Source organism: Nelumbo lutea, chromosome 7 (genome assembly GCF_056320005.1).
Source record: "Nelumbo lutea isolate HS-2025 chromosome 7, American lotus-T2T, whole genome shotgun sequence".
Classification (NCBI taxonomy): Eukaryota; Viridiplantae; Streptophyta; class Magnoliopsida; order Proteales; family Nelumbonaceae; genus Nelumbo; species Nelumbo lutea.
In genome coordinates, this window is record NC_142690.1 from 54,435,823 (window position 1) to 54,452,240 (window position 16,418).

Genomic DNA, 16,418 nt, shown 5'->3' on the forward strand with positions numbered 1-16,418 from the left:
AGAAGCCACAAGAAGATCAAGGTCACCAGCATAGGTACAGGCCTAGAACCACTAGACCCCCACTCTCTTGCTTTATTTGTGGGGAGAAGCATTTGGCTCATGATTGCCCAACAAAGAAGAAGATCAATGCCCTTGTCACCATGCTCAATGAAGATGAGCAAAATGACGAGGAAAAATCAATGCAAGCACCAAGAGTGGGTGCACTTCAACTTTTCAATGCAATGGTGAAGAAAGAGACCACACCAAGACGACCTAACAAAGCCCATAAGGGGCTCCAATATGTAAACATCACCCTCGACGGGAAGCCAACCCAGTCCCTAGTAGACACTAAGGCCACACACAACTTCATTTCCATTGCTGAGGCCAAGTGGCTAGCCCTTCCGATCACCAAGGAGATAGGTCGGCTCAAAGCTGTAAACTCTAATGCCAAAGCGGTTGAAGGCCAGGCCTGTGGGGTAGACCTTCAAGTTGGGCCTTGGAAGGGAAAAATTAATTTATCTATGGTATCCTTGGATGACTTTTAAGTTGTCTTGGGGATGGATTTTCTAATGCAGGCGGAAGCAGCCCTTGTGCCGCACATCAACTCATTATGCATCCTGGATGAGAGCTCCCCTTGCATGGTGCCAGTTACAACCTCCACCTAGGTCCAAAAGAGACAAGTGTCAACACTGCAACTCTTACACATTAAAGTAGAGCCCGGAGCCAGTGTGAAGCATGCAGCAAAGAAGACCTCCACTCACCTTGCCTCAGTCATGAAGCACCAATCAAGTGAAGACACTAACATGAAGCAGCAACAACAACAACAGCCCTCCAAGTCATCCTCAACGCCACAACGTCGGCAAAAGCCGCATACGCCCTTAACTGACGGGCCCAACAGAAGACCCAAGGCCGTGTCCGATTTCGCCACACCTACTACCACAACCATCGGGAGAGCGAGTGCCACCCAAGCCATCTAGGGACCACTTTCACACCATTCCTCAGACTAAATCACGTAGTAGCCCTGCGAGAAGTCACCCTTGGAGAAGCATTCATGGGAACCAATACCCCCACAATCCAAAACATCATTTTGACCCTAACCTGGCCCAGACCTTCCCTATAACCAAGCTGAACCAGCCACTATCATACCTTGAAGCCGCTAGGAAAGGACTTAGCCATAGGAAACCGCAACAGAATAAGCCAACCCAACCATGTTATCCAAATATACACCTCGGCCTTGGATGACAGCTGATTCGTGGAACAGCAAAAGAACCCTCCTTCCGCATCAACAACTCTAAGGGACCAGTCAAAGCCAATCTCCGAGGACGTAGATCGAATTGAGTGGGGGAGACTATCACAAATGACTCCTCCGTCGCACCATCAAGCACCTTCCACTGTGCCATTAGAGTGTCTACAGCATGTCTTCATAGTGTCATCATGCGTGTCATGGGTCGACTATGTATGTATCTTTGTATGGGGGGTCTGCCAATGGCATTATTGTAATTACTTAGTATGATTTTCCACTCTTTTGGTGTTTTCTTTTGTCACCCCCCCAAAAAAAAAGCTTAATATACTCTTTCAGGGAATGTAGGTAGTCGAGTGAATCAATAGCGTGTAAATGTTAAACATGAGATCCCCTCGACATCGAACTGTGTGATTGTGGTTACCATCAATCAATGCAATAGTAGCCTTTTGACTAATTTGTGTGCGTTCTTGTTGCCTTTTGTATTTATTGCTTGCATTCGTAGGCTTTCTCAACCCCATCGAGCGCCGCACAGGGCCTCATTGACTAGCCACATGACAACAAGGTTCAAGGGTTAAGGGAAGGCTCGGAAGGGGATGTGCTACCCCTGATTGTGTAATCCCATGAACAAAAAAAATGTTTTAAAGCTGTCGATACAAAAACAAATAATAAAAAAAAAAAAAATAGGTGCCAGCAGTCCATATTAGCCTTCCTATACCCCATATAGCCAGAGCATCAGCTATTGGGTAATGGCCATTTTCAATGCAACGAGTGTACATTTTGCTACTTTAAAAAGAGTGGTAAAATGCCCACCAATTTATATCTATATTAAAAAGAGGAAAGAGGGGAAATGGAGGATCCTCTTAAATCTCTTGTAGTTAATGTTTATAACATTTTCCCTCCCCATTAAATCTCTCTTGACCCTAAATATGCTTAATTAGTATACTCAGTCACCCTGAAAACTAATCGATCTCGATCAATATATACTAAGACATTTCAATATTTTGAACCTTGGGACCAATCCAATACTAACCCTAGACATAGACCTTGGCTTATACCCAAACCGATTTCAAAAACCCAAATTTACCAAACCAAACCTAACCAAATTTCTATTTAAACACTTCATTTCCGGTGTCCAAAATATTCATCATCCCTATGTACATATTATTATAAACTAATAATATAGTTATCAATATTTCCAAAGTATAATATTCAGCATCGCATTCTTAGTATGTACTATGTAGTCCTTTCAAGATCATATTTACATTGAGAGTACTTTCAACTATACAATTTTAGATACATTGGTAGAAGCTGAGGCCTTATTACAAGCATCACTTGCTAACCCTAAGTGATGCCATCTTAACAGGCTGTTGACACACCAACTGCTCTGAACTCAAAATGTTGATTTCCGTCACTCTGGGGGTGAACAATGGCAGCACAAGCTCCTGCCTCTGAACATTGATCCTTTTCCACCTGAGAAACACATAATGAGCTCACAAGTTGCTTATTTTCATCTATATTTATACCTTGGTCGTCTTGGCCCTTGGAGATGATTTCCCATTCTTCTTTGAGTGACGTTGCATCCAAGCCACCTTCTCGGTGCTTTTCCATGTCGAAAGCGGTTGGTAGGATCACATAATCGTTCAGAGGATTGTAGAAAGGATCTGGCTCACCCACCTTGAGCCAGTGCTTGAGTATCCGAAATACATGCCGATCACAGAGTATGCCCCGGTGCTCACCAGGGACTCCAACCCTTGCCTCTGCATCAAGTCCATCTGCCTAAAGAATGAAAAGGAGAAAATACTGTAAGACATGTTGCAAATATTTCAAATTGTTGATACAACAATAGCATAATTCGGAGGACAAACAAAAGCTGATGGTGGAAAGGATTGTATATTGAGCAATAAGCTAAACATTAATTGATCAATAAGAGAATTATCGTACCCTTTTTCTATATCCACGTATAATCAACATGGTTTTAATCCAAGCAGCCTTAATATGTAAACAGGTCCATTTTCAGTAAACATTACCCATGCTAAATTTTAGTATATTTAAATATGAAATAGGTAGAAAGGTAAAACATTAAAAGCAATATTCTATTTAAGTAAGGAATTCCTATTAAAAAGTTGGTTTTAACCAATGTTTAGAGAACCGGACCAGGCATAGAACCGGAGAAGGGAGAGGTTCACAGGTAAGAGGTTCAACCGGGGTCAAAACGGAGGTTGAGCTGTGATATATACTATGGGTCATATAAATACTATATAATATATTTTAGAACTTTTAATATACTTGAATATGGTGGATGCCTGGATGGATAGCAAATTTCTTAATTTTTAAAGAAAATGACCAGCGTTCAAGTCTTTTAATTTACATTTTCTTTAAAATACATGTATAATAAAGTAATATATACAATAAAGAATTATTAAGTAACACAAGAGGTGGATTATTGGTAATTAAGCAATATATGAAAATAGGAGGTCATGGGTTCAAGTCTTGTCAAACATATTTTAAATTTCAATTATTTAATGGCCAAGGCAGTTAAATGAAACTGGGCTGGTTCGCCGGTTTTCTGGTTAAACCGGCCGGTCAGCCAATTTTCACCAGGTTTTTAACAAATACAGTTATTAGAGTATGACTGAAATGGCCAAGGCCCTAGGTCACGGTTCAGCCGGTCCAGTCCGGTTTTCTAAACATTGATTTTAACTTGTTGGTTGTGCAGCTACCAACTTGTCATGTTCTCAAAAAGCTGTTCCACCTTTGGAGCTTTAGAAGATAAAGACGGCGAAACTACTACATGCACAGAGACACACAGACAGACTCTGACATGCACAATATGAATTTAAGAGAAATAAGAGTGTCAGTGTTAGTAGCATAATGTGTCTTGGTGTAGACAGCTCATCAATTTGTCCATCTACTTAAGATTTAAAGAGGGAAGTCTATCAGTTATTGTATTTCAGCTTCTTACTATAATAGAAGTGGTGCTAAGGTAGAAAACAGATTTCTCTCCTACACCAGTTTCTCTTTCTCCAGTTCACTTCTTTTCTCTCTTCTGCTGCTTTTCTATTGTCCAGGTTGCTGTTTCCTCTATTTAGTATAGGTCACAAAACAGCACGCACAGTGACAGTGTACAAAATGAATTTAGAAAGATAAAAACTCAAAACCATGCACAGAAATACACACACAGAATATAATAATGTTTGAAATATTACATGGAGGGAAAAGAGGATATCAGCTGGATAACAAAAACAGGAAAATAATGCAACCACAAAGGTGCGATTGCAACAAGTGCATTGTATTTGTCACCCAAAATGACACTAAACTTTGAGGCGTAAAGAAAAACCTTTTGGAAATTAAGACCATTTACATCCAACTGGCATGGAACCGGTTATTAGCAGATGCCATAGCGAATCATAAATGGGATAATTTTTTTTCTTTTGTGGAAGGAAAATAACTAGTTTTTATGCTTCCAGAGAAATGCCTAAAGAAAAGGAAAAGGACAAGTTCATGGACAGACCATTCTCAGAGATACTTGATGAAGCAAGTACTATGGATTCCAGTATTCTATAGTAGGTTTTAGCAGGCATCAAAGCATTGATTAGTCAATGAATGGTCAACTGATTACTTAGTTGAGGGATATACTAACTGCATTAGTAACTATTCAGTCAAGAACTATAATGCAGCTGCCCAGACGACTAAAAGCATCAACTAGGTTGACAAATGATTAGTACACTTGGTTAAAGTCTATTTACTAGTGTTTACAACTAGCTTTTAGAATAGTAGTATAATGCCCCTGTATTTTTATGCATTCCAATCACTTTTAGTACCTCTCATAGTTCATGGTTGGTTTAAGGACATAAAAATAGAAACAAAGTAAATAAAATAAAATAAAATAAAAGATAAATAATAGAGTAGTTCTTCAGGAATTCTTCCAATTGGTAGTCTGCTAGTATGGAGTTTCCATAAAGGATTGTATCAGATGGTTAAGATTGCACACCCCCTTCTCTGATACCACTCCCTAACTCATCCAATTGTTCGTAAAACAAGGACTATGTTAAATATATCTTTTATTTCAAATCATCCTTCTGTGGTCAACAAGCCAGCACCTGAAATTGCATCTCTATTTGCTATATTGCCTACTGAGGCTGAAAATAGGGAGCAATTTTCATTTTCTCAAATGTATTATTAAGGCGAATTCCCTTCTATCTATCTAGAGCTTCCTAGGAGTAGGGATTTCATATCCCAGTCCACTTCCCAAAAAATGTTGGGTGAAAAGGGGAAAGAACAAACAAACCGAAATATCTCACTACCTCCTTCCTTTTGCCTCATGGGAAAGTCAACCTTCTCTCAACCATTGTTTTAAAAGGCTTAAGCCATGTAGAGTGAGGTATATGCCCTGTGGTGAGGTGCACAGATTTTGCCTTAAGGCTTAAGCCTCAAAAACTTTGATGTGAGGCTTAAGCCTTTGTCAGAATGAGGCGTAAAGCTCAAGCCTCTATGCATGAGGCATAGCTTAAGGTGTAAGTAGGGATGATGCAAGTTGGCTGGGCTTGGATTTTCAGTCCTCAAGCTGGGATCAGGCCAAAGAATTCAGGCTTTTTTATTTTTTGGGCCGGGCCCGGGCCTACTCATTGGGTAGCCCAAACCCAACTCGAGCCCAACCCAACTATAGGCATTCATATATACAATGTATATATATATATATATATATATATATATACATATTTTCATAGACGCATACATACATGTATTATTTTAGAGTGGGTTCATTGACCAACTCAAGCCCAGCCCGGGCCTAAGCCCAACCCAAGTGCATCAAATTAAAATGCGGGCTGGGCTCAGGTTGGGAGGATCGGACTTGACATCGGGCTTGAGACTTAAGCCCAAATTTCAGGGTTGGGCCTGGTTGACCATAAACCCGGCCCAACCTGCCTGACTTGTATCCCTAGGCATAAACCTCAATTATCAATGATTTAATGCAAAAAAAATGTATATTTTATGCATTTTTATAGTTCAAAACATATGGAAGAAGCACTTCAATAATTATAGGCCAAATGAAAAGAGTAAAAATGAAAAACTAATAGGGCAAATCAAGTTCCATTGGTTTCTCTCAGTGTTTTAGGAGAGTTCAATGCAAAAAGGGCCAATTAAGTAATTAGTTTCTCTTGGATAACCAAAATTTTTTCGTTTCTTTTCTTAATGATTTTTTTTTCTTTTTATTGTTTTTTTTTGCATAGATCAAACCAACTACGTTATTTCCTTTCTTCTAAACCATTCGATGACCATAAATCTAATATCAATTATATGGATTATTCTTCATATGTTTTCTTTCTTTTAAATTGGCCATATAAATAATTTGAGAACTTTACATCTTGAGACATGAAAATATAAAATATTTATGACTATTAATTGATTAGTTATTATTTTATTTAATGCTTAAACACTGAAACTTATTGCTTATAAACTTCTAATTCATGGATATTTATACCTTTTTATCATTCTAATTTGGTATATTATATGTTATTTTATTCAATTTATAAACTTCAACTAATTTTTCCTTAGGCTTTGAGGCTTACACCTCGCCTTTTTGGGCCATTATGCCTCAACTACGCCTTTAGCCTTTTAAAGCCTTGCTCTCAACTCTCAAGTTTCTTTTTTTCAATAACAGATCAATTCCATCCATGGTACAATTCCACCCTATTTGCTCTTATTCCTGCATGTTCTCCCTACTCTGGAACAAGGGCAACATATATATTAAAAAAATAGATTTGCATGAGAATGGAATAAATATTTTGATGTTCATTGGATTTCTACTTTTCAATATCAATCAAGAAAATAACAATAAAACATGGGGTACAGGGATTATGTTGACTGGAGGATTGAACACGTTTCCAATCCAAAGCATTCCTCATCCAGTAAACTGCTAATTGGCCGCATTAGCAAAGCTTATTCTTTATTTCAAAATTATTATTGTTTTCATTATTTTTGCCAGCATGTTTCGTAAAATTTTGGGGGGTTTTAAACCCAGACCTTGGATCAAATCCTGCATTTAGCATTGTAACTACTGATTTACTAGCATTTTTTCTGTCTAAAAAAGAAGAAAAGAACACTGCTATTGATGAACTAAAATAGAAATATCATGGAGCTACATCAGTGATCCACAAATTGCACGACTGATGAACTATGTACCATAATCTCGTGGATTCTGCTACTAGACAAAAATCCTGTGTGCAAAGCCTTATACGGATCGCTGATTGGGGTGCATTACTAATCCTTTTACAGTTTTACTATTAGTTTTTGTTGAGTGATCCCATAAAAATCCAAGAGCTTCTATCCACCTCTTCCACCATATTTGCTCAAGTATGGTCTTGGTTCAGCTCTCATCTCCTCTCCAATGATTTTACTTTTAGTTTGCTCTCATAGTGTGGAGAAGTTCCTCACAATTTTTTCAGTATATTAAATATTTCACGATTTTTTTTTATCAATAACACTTTCATTAAATCATCAATAGAAGATTTACAAGAGGAAGACAAACACACTCATCTTCCATGAGCAACAAAGGACCTCAAGAAAAGGAAAAAACACTAAATGGTTTACAGATTTTATCATCAATTTAAATATCTCCATTTACTTATTAATGGTTTACATATTATGCTGAATCAACAGAAACAGAAAAACAATTTTGAAGGAATCCAGAGCAATAGAAAACTGTGAAAAGTTAATGAAATGCAGTTCCTTTCCCCAAACATATACAAAATAGAGGAACAGACATTATAGGTGTTTTTTAGTGTTGGTTTATCAAATAGAATGAAGCCTATATACCATATACTTATCAAAAATAAATAAATAAATAAGATTACATACCATAGCTGATTCTGTTGGAACTGTTCCATCACCATCAACGCATATGTATTTAGCCTGAAAATTTGCAAATAGACATCAAGATGTACAGTTGTTTATCAAAACGTGGAACCTACATAAAGTATTATCATTCTATCCCACTGAGATGCTTCGGTAAAGCCCATGAACCCATTAGAAAAAATACAAGTCAGGATTACGAGGGGCCAGGTCACCCATACAAACACATAGAAATAGTTCTCAAGTTCAGCAAGCAAAATACCCTAATGCAGTCCACTCCATGATATTCCATCTCTTACTAAACCATCAGCAATCACATTATCCAATCCATGAAGACAATCTAATGAGAGGTTCTCTTTGAATAGAAATGTCCTAGGCCTCAAAATGCATTCTTTATCTTTCACTAACAATCCTATCACAATCTGTGAATCTCCCTCTATGGTGATCCAATGGTACTCATCAATACTCCCGTCTGTATCCGACAAAAAAGGAATTTCTTCAATAAAGCTTGGTAGTTATTTTTGTTTTCTCTTTTTACTAGTTTTTTTTTGTGTTTTTCTGAGCAACTGAACTGGACTTTCATAATCCTTGTTAGACCTAGAAATTAAGCAAAAATAAAGATGAAGTTTACATTTTCTTAACATGATGCAAGATGTTCATGAGATCAAGCTTCACATGGAGTGCCAAACTTTGTATTTGTGCCTCAGTGCACTTTCACTACAAATTTCCTCAAGTCTTACACATGAAAACACCCTTAGAACACTGCTGGGAGAAAATGTGTTGGGTCACTGCCCAACACAGAAACCACTTCGAGGGGGTTCACCTCCTACAAGAAGAAGAAATGAAGGAAGAAAGGAAAATAGGGTTCAAACTTACATAACCTTCCCTTCCCCACATTTTCTATATATGGCTTATTAAAATCATTACTCATTACCAATATTCTAACCGATTCTGACTTCCCACATGGAGATTCTAACTAATTGGCTGACATGTCCTGCCTTCTGGTGTAGACAAAGCAAACCAAACATGCGATGGATGTTGTGCCTGTGGTCTGTGGGCTACTCACATGGGCCAAGGTCTGGGCCTGAGTACATGTGAAAGAGAGCCCTGTGGTCTCACCAATCGCCCTCTCCTAAAAAACAACCTTGTCCACAAGGTTGAAACCAGGATATGACTGCTGAATTATGAATTTGATTCCCAAGTGGCATCCTCAAACAGAAGCCCAGTTCTGGGGATTAAGGCTTCTGACTTAATCTGCAAATTTTTTAGATGCTGTTCAAATCAAACTCTTTGCCCATACATCTTCTGACTTCTGGTAGAACTAAACACAGTAACTTGCAGAACTTCTTCTTTTAGTTTTTTCCTCCTTCAATTCCTCCCTATAAGGCCAATCATCACTTATCTCTGGGCCACTGTGCAATCTTGGTACCTGTCTTTCTTCCACTTTCAACAGTGTCCCCTGTAATAAGTCTGCAAACAATCTCCACCCTATTCTTTGCCTCCTCTCCGGCACACTCATCTGTTATTATCAACAAAAATTTTCATGATCACTACAAACCAACCTTTCACATTTCTCCTGATTTCAACCTCATACCTTTTTCCACTTACACCCACTGAACTCTTCCAACACTGTTTTATTGTCTCCTCTACTACAAAAATGGTGGCTCTTTTCTCTTCTCTGACTTTTAATGCCCGCCTTCCATTGTTCCTAGCTTCTTTAACACAGAATTTCTTGGCTTCTACTTCCCCTTCTCTCCTCCATTTTGTTGCTGGTAAGAAACCTTCCTCCTCCATTACCCTAGTTTGAATTTTATATCCTTTGGATAGTCAAGTTAATGTCTGATGCCACTATCTCATCTTCATGGGGTGCTGCAGGTAATGGTTTTTGCTAATGCTTAGGTTGTATTTGGTATTAATTCTTTTTTTTTTTTTTTCACGTGGCAGGGTAGAAGGAAACTATAACAGGATTAAGCTCAGGTGGTCCTTACCGATACCAAACCTGACTTGTTCCCAAAGACATGAGCATCCCATCCAATATGCTGATACCCTAGATACCTTGTGAAATATTTCACTATTCCAAATAAAGTAGTACTTATAAAGTTTCATGTGATGACATTTGTAAAAACACAACATGCAAATAATTTTTTATTTTGATAAATGAGAGATTTTATTAGGGAAGAGGATAGAAACACAACATGAAATATAAAGTTTCATGTCATGCCACTTTCATTCCTTGCAACTCCTCCCATCCCAGAATAACCCGGATTGCCCTGAATGCTACCATCAAAATTTAACTTCATAAAACCTTCAGGTGGTTGTACCCAGCTCATCTGCGCCTTTATCTTTAACGAGGAACTACTTGCCACTGCTGCCCAATGCTTCCACAGATCATTGAAAGAAAACTGCTGAAATAAATCCAAAGATTTTAGCCATGAGATAGCCCTATACAGCATATAGTCCTTCAACTCTTGTTGGCTTCTCTCCTTCTCTTGGAATATTCTAGCATTCCTTTCTTCCCACACTGTCCAAAGCAAGGCTGCTCTTCTAACCCTCCACATTATTCTTTCTCTTCATTGGCGCCAAGAAAAGATAGAAGGGTCAAAAAGCAAGCTTACTTCTACTGGTCTATTTCACCTGCATCCAAAGATCAGGAAGAGCCAATCCTACAAATCTGCTTAACTATACAGGAAATTAGTAATGATAACAATCCTCACTATGGGATCTGCAAAGAGTGCACCAATCAGGTGAGATGCAAAGATAGGGCCTTCTCCTTTGTAGATTATCCGTGTTTACTTTCCCATAAAACACTTCCTAACAGAATGCCAAAACATTAGGGGAACAGGCCTACACCAGACCTCTTTAAAGGGGAAAGACTGAGTAGACACATGACGACAAAGGCCCTTAAAGAAAGAAGCGCAAGAAAACCTACCCAAAGGCACAAGAGTCAAAAAACTTTTATCTGGCTCTGTGGGATCCAAATAAACTTTTTCAAGGGTACTCAACAAGCGGGTTAGACTCACAATTTCCTCATCCCTTACACCTCCCTGAAAACCGAAATCCCAAACTGGTGTCAGGGGAGATTCCAAGGGAGAACAGAATTTTGACACAAGCTCTCTTATATCAAGAGATAGTGAACAAAGACGAAAAGAGGTCCTTCAAAGGAGGAGCCTCTTCGACACAAATATCTTCCCAAAAAAGAACCGAATTACCAATACAAACATCATACCTGAGAATTTTGTAAAGTTGAGGGAGAACACTGTGAATTGCCTTCCAAGGTGTTGCCAAAGTTGCCCACCGAGAAACCCCAGCATCCTATCCATTCTCCAATTAACCATGAACATCTTATCACCTCATGCCACAGTCTAGCTCTCTCTATGGCCATCTCCATAACCATTTCCCAATAATTCCATATTCTGTATTCCCAAACCTCCCTCCTCTTTACTTCTGCACACCACCTCCCACTTCACCAGATGATCCTTTCTACTCTCTCTCAGTTCTCACAAGAAATCCCTCATCAACTTTTCTAGCTTCCCAGCTTCCTTAGAGGGGATCCTAAAGACGGACAAGAAGTAGGTTGGTAGGTTAGACAGGGTGGCTCTAATCAGGGTAATCCTACCCCTAAAAGAAATATAATCCATCTTCCACACAGCCAATTGCTTCTCTAACTTCTCTGATACTGGACACCAGAAACTATTCTCCCTACGGTTTGCCCCTAAAAGAAGTCCCAGGTAGGTCATAGGCCAAGTAACTACAGAGCACTCTAAACATCCTGCAATTGCCTCCACCACTCTATTATCCAAATTTATCCCTGCCACACTGCTCTTTTCAAGGTTAACTCTCAGATTGGACATTCTTTCAAACCTTTTCACCATAGTCTTTAGATTCCTTGCCTTCTCAAGGTCCCCTCTTTCACTGAAAACTAGAATATCATCTGCAAATTGAATAGGGGTAACTGACACTACAAGCCTATCTACTTTCCAACCACTTATTAAATTTTCCCTATCAACCTTTGAAATCATTCTACTTAACACATCAACTAACAACGTGAAGAGGAAAGAAGAAAGTGGGTCCCCTTGCCTTAAACCCCTACAAGTTGGGAAAAAGAAATCCTTTACCACTTCATTTATCAAGATGGGGAAGTGACTGAAACTAACACAACCATGCCAATAATTTCTTATCGTAAAAATAAATAAATAAATTGTTAGGAGCTAAAAAATAATACATGGAACAATTGGAAAATAAAATGTTTGTAGGCTCAAAGCTGCATATTACTTTGCTAATACAGGTATTGTAAAACATTTTTATAAGTAAAAACAAATTTCATTAAAAGGAAAAAAGAGTGCAATCTAGGTAGCTGATAAGATAGCGCCCCACCTGAGACTAAGTAGAACTGGAGCAAAATTTAATTTTCCAAATTACAATTTTGAATTCCCACCCCCTCCCAGAATCAAACTCCTAAATCTTCTATCAATGCTGAGAGAAGCTCTGGAAAAATCATAAAACAATCTGCAATGGATTTGGCCGCAGCTGCCACCAACTTCTACCAGCTCCAGGACCCCTCACATTCCAGGTTAGCCACATTGGTTCTGCCACCCCCCTCCCATACTCTACTAAATTAAACTTCCGAACATCCCCCCCCCCCCCCTCTTCCCTTCCCTCTCCTTCGTCCCATTTCTCTCCTCCCTCCCCAACTTTTTTTTTTATTTCTTTATTCTCATATATATATTTTTTTCAAACTGTTCTATTGCCTACCTGACCACACTCTCCCCTCCCAAAAAGAACAAACCGAGAGATTTTCCCACTTCCACCTGACTATTCACTAACTTCTCGATTTCCATCCTCCTCCCCCCTAATCTTCCTTCTTTTTGAACATTTCCCCCTTCCAGACCCATTACCACTTCATCCCTTTCCTTCAGTCCCACTCCCAAATCCTCTTGTGTTGCTGGATGAATCTCGTTCCTGTCTCCAGTCTGCAGAGATCGCTTCTCCTCTTGGGGGTTCTCAACACAAGAAATTCTAGCTTTTTGCTTCTCTTCTTTTGTATTTTTTGGTCAGTCCTGCACCTACCATACCATCTTTCAGTCTCGAAAAAACCTTTGTAACAAGAACCATGTTAGACTTGCTTAAAGCTCTGGGTTTTTCGGAGTCTCCAAAATATCACCCTTAACAGCCCCTCATATATTTTCCTTCTACAACCCAAATCAATGCCTAATCTTCCAATGACCACTTCAAAAGTTGAAGAATTAAAGCTGTTCCCTTTTCCTTCCCTTATCTTGAACTTTCTAATCTCTGCCTCGTCCACCGCATTCTCCGCTCCCCCCCCCCCTAGATCCATTCTCCTCCACTCCCAACTCCATAACCGCTGAACCTCCCCCATTCCCCCATGTTTAGTTATCTGGATGTCATAGAAAGGTATACATGTTTTATGAAGTTCAGCCAAATATATCTGATTGCATGAGTAATATTCAGTATATCAAGGAATGAGAAAATTTATTGGGATAAAGAGAGAGAGAGAGAACCTTGAAGAATGGTAGCTCCTTAAAGTCCTTAACAGGTGTTTCCTCAGTCCCATAACTGCAGAGAAATAAAACAAGGTTTTAAGTCAAGGTACAAGGTGAACCACATGCAAGATGAATGAATATCAAATCTCTTAGTGCCATACACTTGAATCTACAAGTCTAGCTAAACAATTCTGACTCAACAAGCTAATGGAATCTTTGGCTCTTGCAAGTATGAACCACATGCAAGATGAATGTCACATATGCTAGTATGCTGATTTCATTTTGTTGGTTTCCAAACATCCCTTGGAAAAACAAACATGATACCATTTAAAAGAAATAGAGGCATAATTGTGCAAGACTGCAAAATATGTGGCAAGAAATACATGAGTTTGAAAGAAATATTACCAAACAGTATGAGGTGTGTCATTGTCAGTCCCATATATGTTGTAAAATTTAACTTGTGGGGGAACCTTAGCACATGATAAAACACTCTGAGTTTCACTAGCCCATTTCAAGATCTCTGTGTTGAATGGTAGAGGAATAACCACCCCATCATAATTGATCTGGAAACAAAATCATGTAGGTCATTAGCCTAAACAAAACAATATCCTTTTCCTTTTTTTCTGTTTATCTTTTCGTTTTGGACAAGTAAACCCATGCACCAAAGTCAAGCATTGGAAACAAAAATCCCTGTCCACCTATGTTTATCCATGTATGCATGTGCATCTTACAGTAATTAGAGAAAACATTTTTCCTAATTAACATACTTTAAGATACATAAATCTGTAATCAAAGATTAAAAGGGAACATGGCTCACCATGTTACTTGTCAGGGCTTCCTTAAATATAGATATGCTTTCTTCTGGCCCATATGACTCTAGCATAATAGTAGAGTTACCATCACTGTCCAGCTTATCTCTCCATATTTCTAGACGTGGAACTGCTTCCCAATCAAAATTAGGGCAAGCCATCAACTCATAAATTGATGGGCATTCGATCAACTGAAAGAGAAGAACTTGTTAATGATTAATTCATAAAAATGCTTAGTAAATAAACTGAAAATGGATGAACTAAAAATTGAAAACTCATAAGCTCAGAGAGTTTATTCTTAATATTTTTCCGGTAAATATGACTAGTATGACAATCATATAGTTGGGAATAGCAGGAACAGGATTTTTGTAGCCGACCCCATATAGTTGGGACAAGGCTTAGATGATGATGATGAACAATAAGCATCCAAGAATTCTAGTAGGATAAAGTTCTACAATAATAAATGTATTAATATATTTGAACATTAGAAAACAACTATACATGAATTTTGAAATTTGGCAAATACGTAAATTAGTAAAGTCAACAAGGACAGAGAAAGTGATGCAACAAGAAAATCCAACATTTGTGATAAAGCTAGATGCTTGTGTCGAATTACTTTGATTCTTGACATAGCCAAGGATTCTTAGATGGGAAGTCAAACAATATCCTCCAAATAGGAACCCAACCAATCCCAAGAAGTATTTGTTTTAATGGTAAGGAGAATAGTTATTAAAAGAAAGAGAACATACAGCTTAAGGTGATAAGAAATCACTGAGCCTAAGAGAATATTGAATGAACTCTTAATATGAAGAACTTGAGGGCTGTTGAGAGCTATAATGGTTGTTTGAAGAATTAAAGAGAATATTGGGAAAATAAAGGGGAAGAAAATTCAGAATCACTCAACAGGCACCTAGAATTGCTGTGGGTTTTATTGAAATTACTCACCGTTCTTAGCATAGGTTATAAGGACTCATAAAACATGCTTTATTCATTAATCCACATTATTAACTTATAACATATATACACACCATAAGGGTGGTTAGTCTTAGTAGAACTAAGAAAATTTCATAATTGCAATTGCAACCATCATAAGAAAATCAGTAATTAGAGTTGGCTCCAAATAGTTGGGATTAAGGCTCAGTTAAGTTGTGATAAGAAAACTTAGGACTCCAAGACTACTTAGCCAATTAATATGAAACTTTGAGCACAGTTAAACCATTACCAGACAAACCAAACTTTTTTCTGGACCACATTGACAACATGTAAAATGGTCAAAATACTCCCACCATCTAAAAATGCCAAGTACAGATAAAATTCAGAAAATTCCATATCTAACCTCTTGGCTCCTACGTCAAGTGATTGTGTAGAGTTCTATTTAAACCCCATATTTTCTCAAACATAATTAATTTCTGATTCCCTCTTCACTCACCTTATAGTCAATTGCAATGTCAACATATCTTCTTAACATTGTATTACTCATCCTGAACATGATTGTCAACTGTTGTCATGGGTGCTTGTTAGAGAACAAGTTCATTGAACTTGACCCATTAATAGAATAATTACATGGAATCTTTTGTCAATAACCGATTCTATCATCACAGTTATGTAGATGATCCTTAGACCTGAGGCATCATGAATGCCTTGTGCATGAGCCTCCATAGTTTGACAATGCAAATACTTATACCCTGTTAGTGGTGTTAGTGAAGAGGTATTTCAGTCTTTGTACTTGTTGAGAATGTTGATGTGTACGGTTATGTTAGTTCGAGTGCCTCTTACTTAAAGAAGGGCACTCAAGTCTTTTCTAATAAGTTAATAATATAATAACAGGTCTGGCCGAATCTAGGGAAAACTTTTCTCTAATCCGAACCAGCCTTTCTCTCTTTCCTCTCTTTTCTCTCTTCTTCTTTCCTCTCCTACTTCTTGCTGTTTACTTTACAGTCAACGAACAAGACAGGATTCTAGGGCAGGTCAAACTTCAACATGGTATCAGAGCCAGGTTCACCAAATCAGACTTGCTAGAATTCTGTCTTCTGC

The 16,418-nt window shown here is 38.2% G+C and overlaps 1 protein-coding gene across 1 annotated transcript in view; it reads right to left on the reverse strand.

Moving 5' to 3' along the window:
- Positions 1–2,344: 2,344 nt before the first annotated feature.
- The window catches only part of LOC148846445 (alpha/beta-Hydrolases superfamily protein), a 41,591-nt gene continuing 27,517 nt past the window's right edge, over positions 2,345–16,418 (reverse strand). The window contains exons 7-11 of the mRNA XM_088952981.1: positions 14,393–14,575; positions 13,981–14,138; positions 13,594–13,648; positions 8,081–8,134; positions 2,345–2,998 (exon numbers count right to left, since the gene is read on the reverse strand). Of these exons, the coding sequence (XP_088809107.1) occupies positions 2,579–2,998; positions 8,081–8,134; positions 13,594–13,648; positions 13,981–14,138; positions 14,393–14,575 (870 nt within the window). The 3' untranslated portion in view covers positions 2,345–2,578. The remainder of the gene's footprint in view (positions 2,999–8,080; positions 8,135–13,593; positions 13,649–13,980; positions 14,139–14,392; positions 14,576–16,418) is intronic.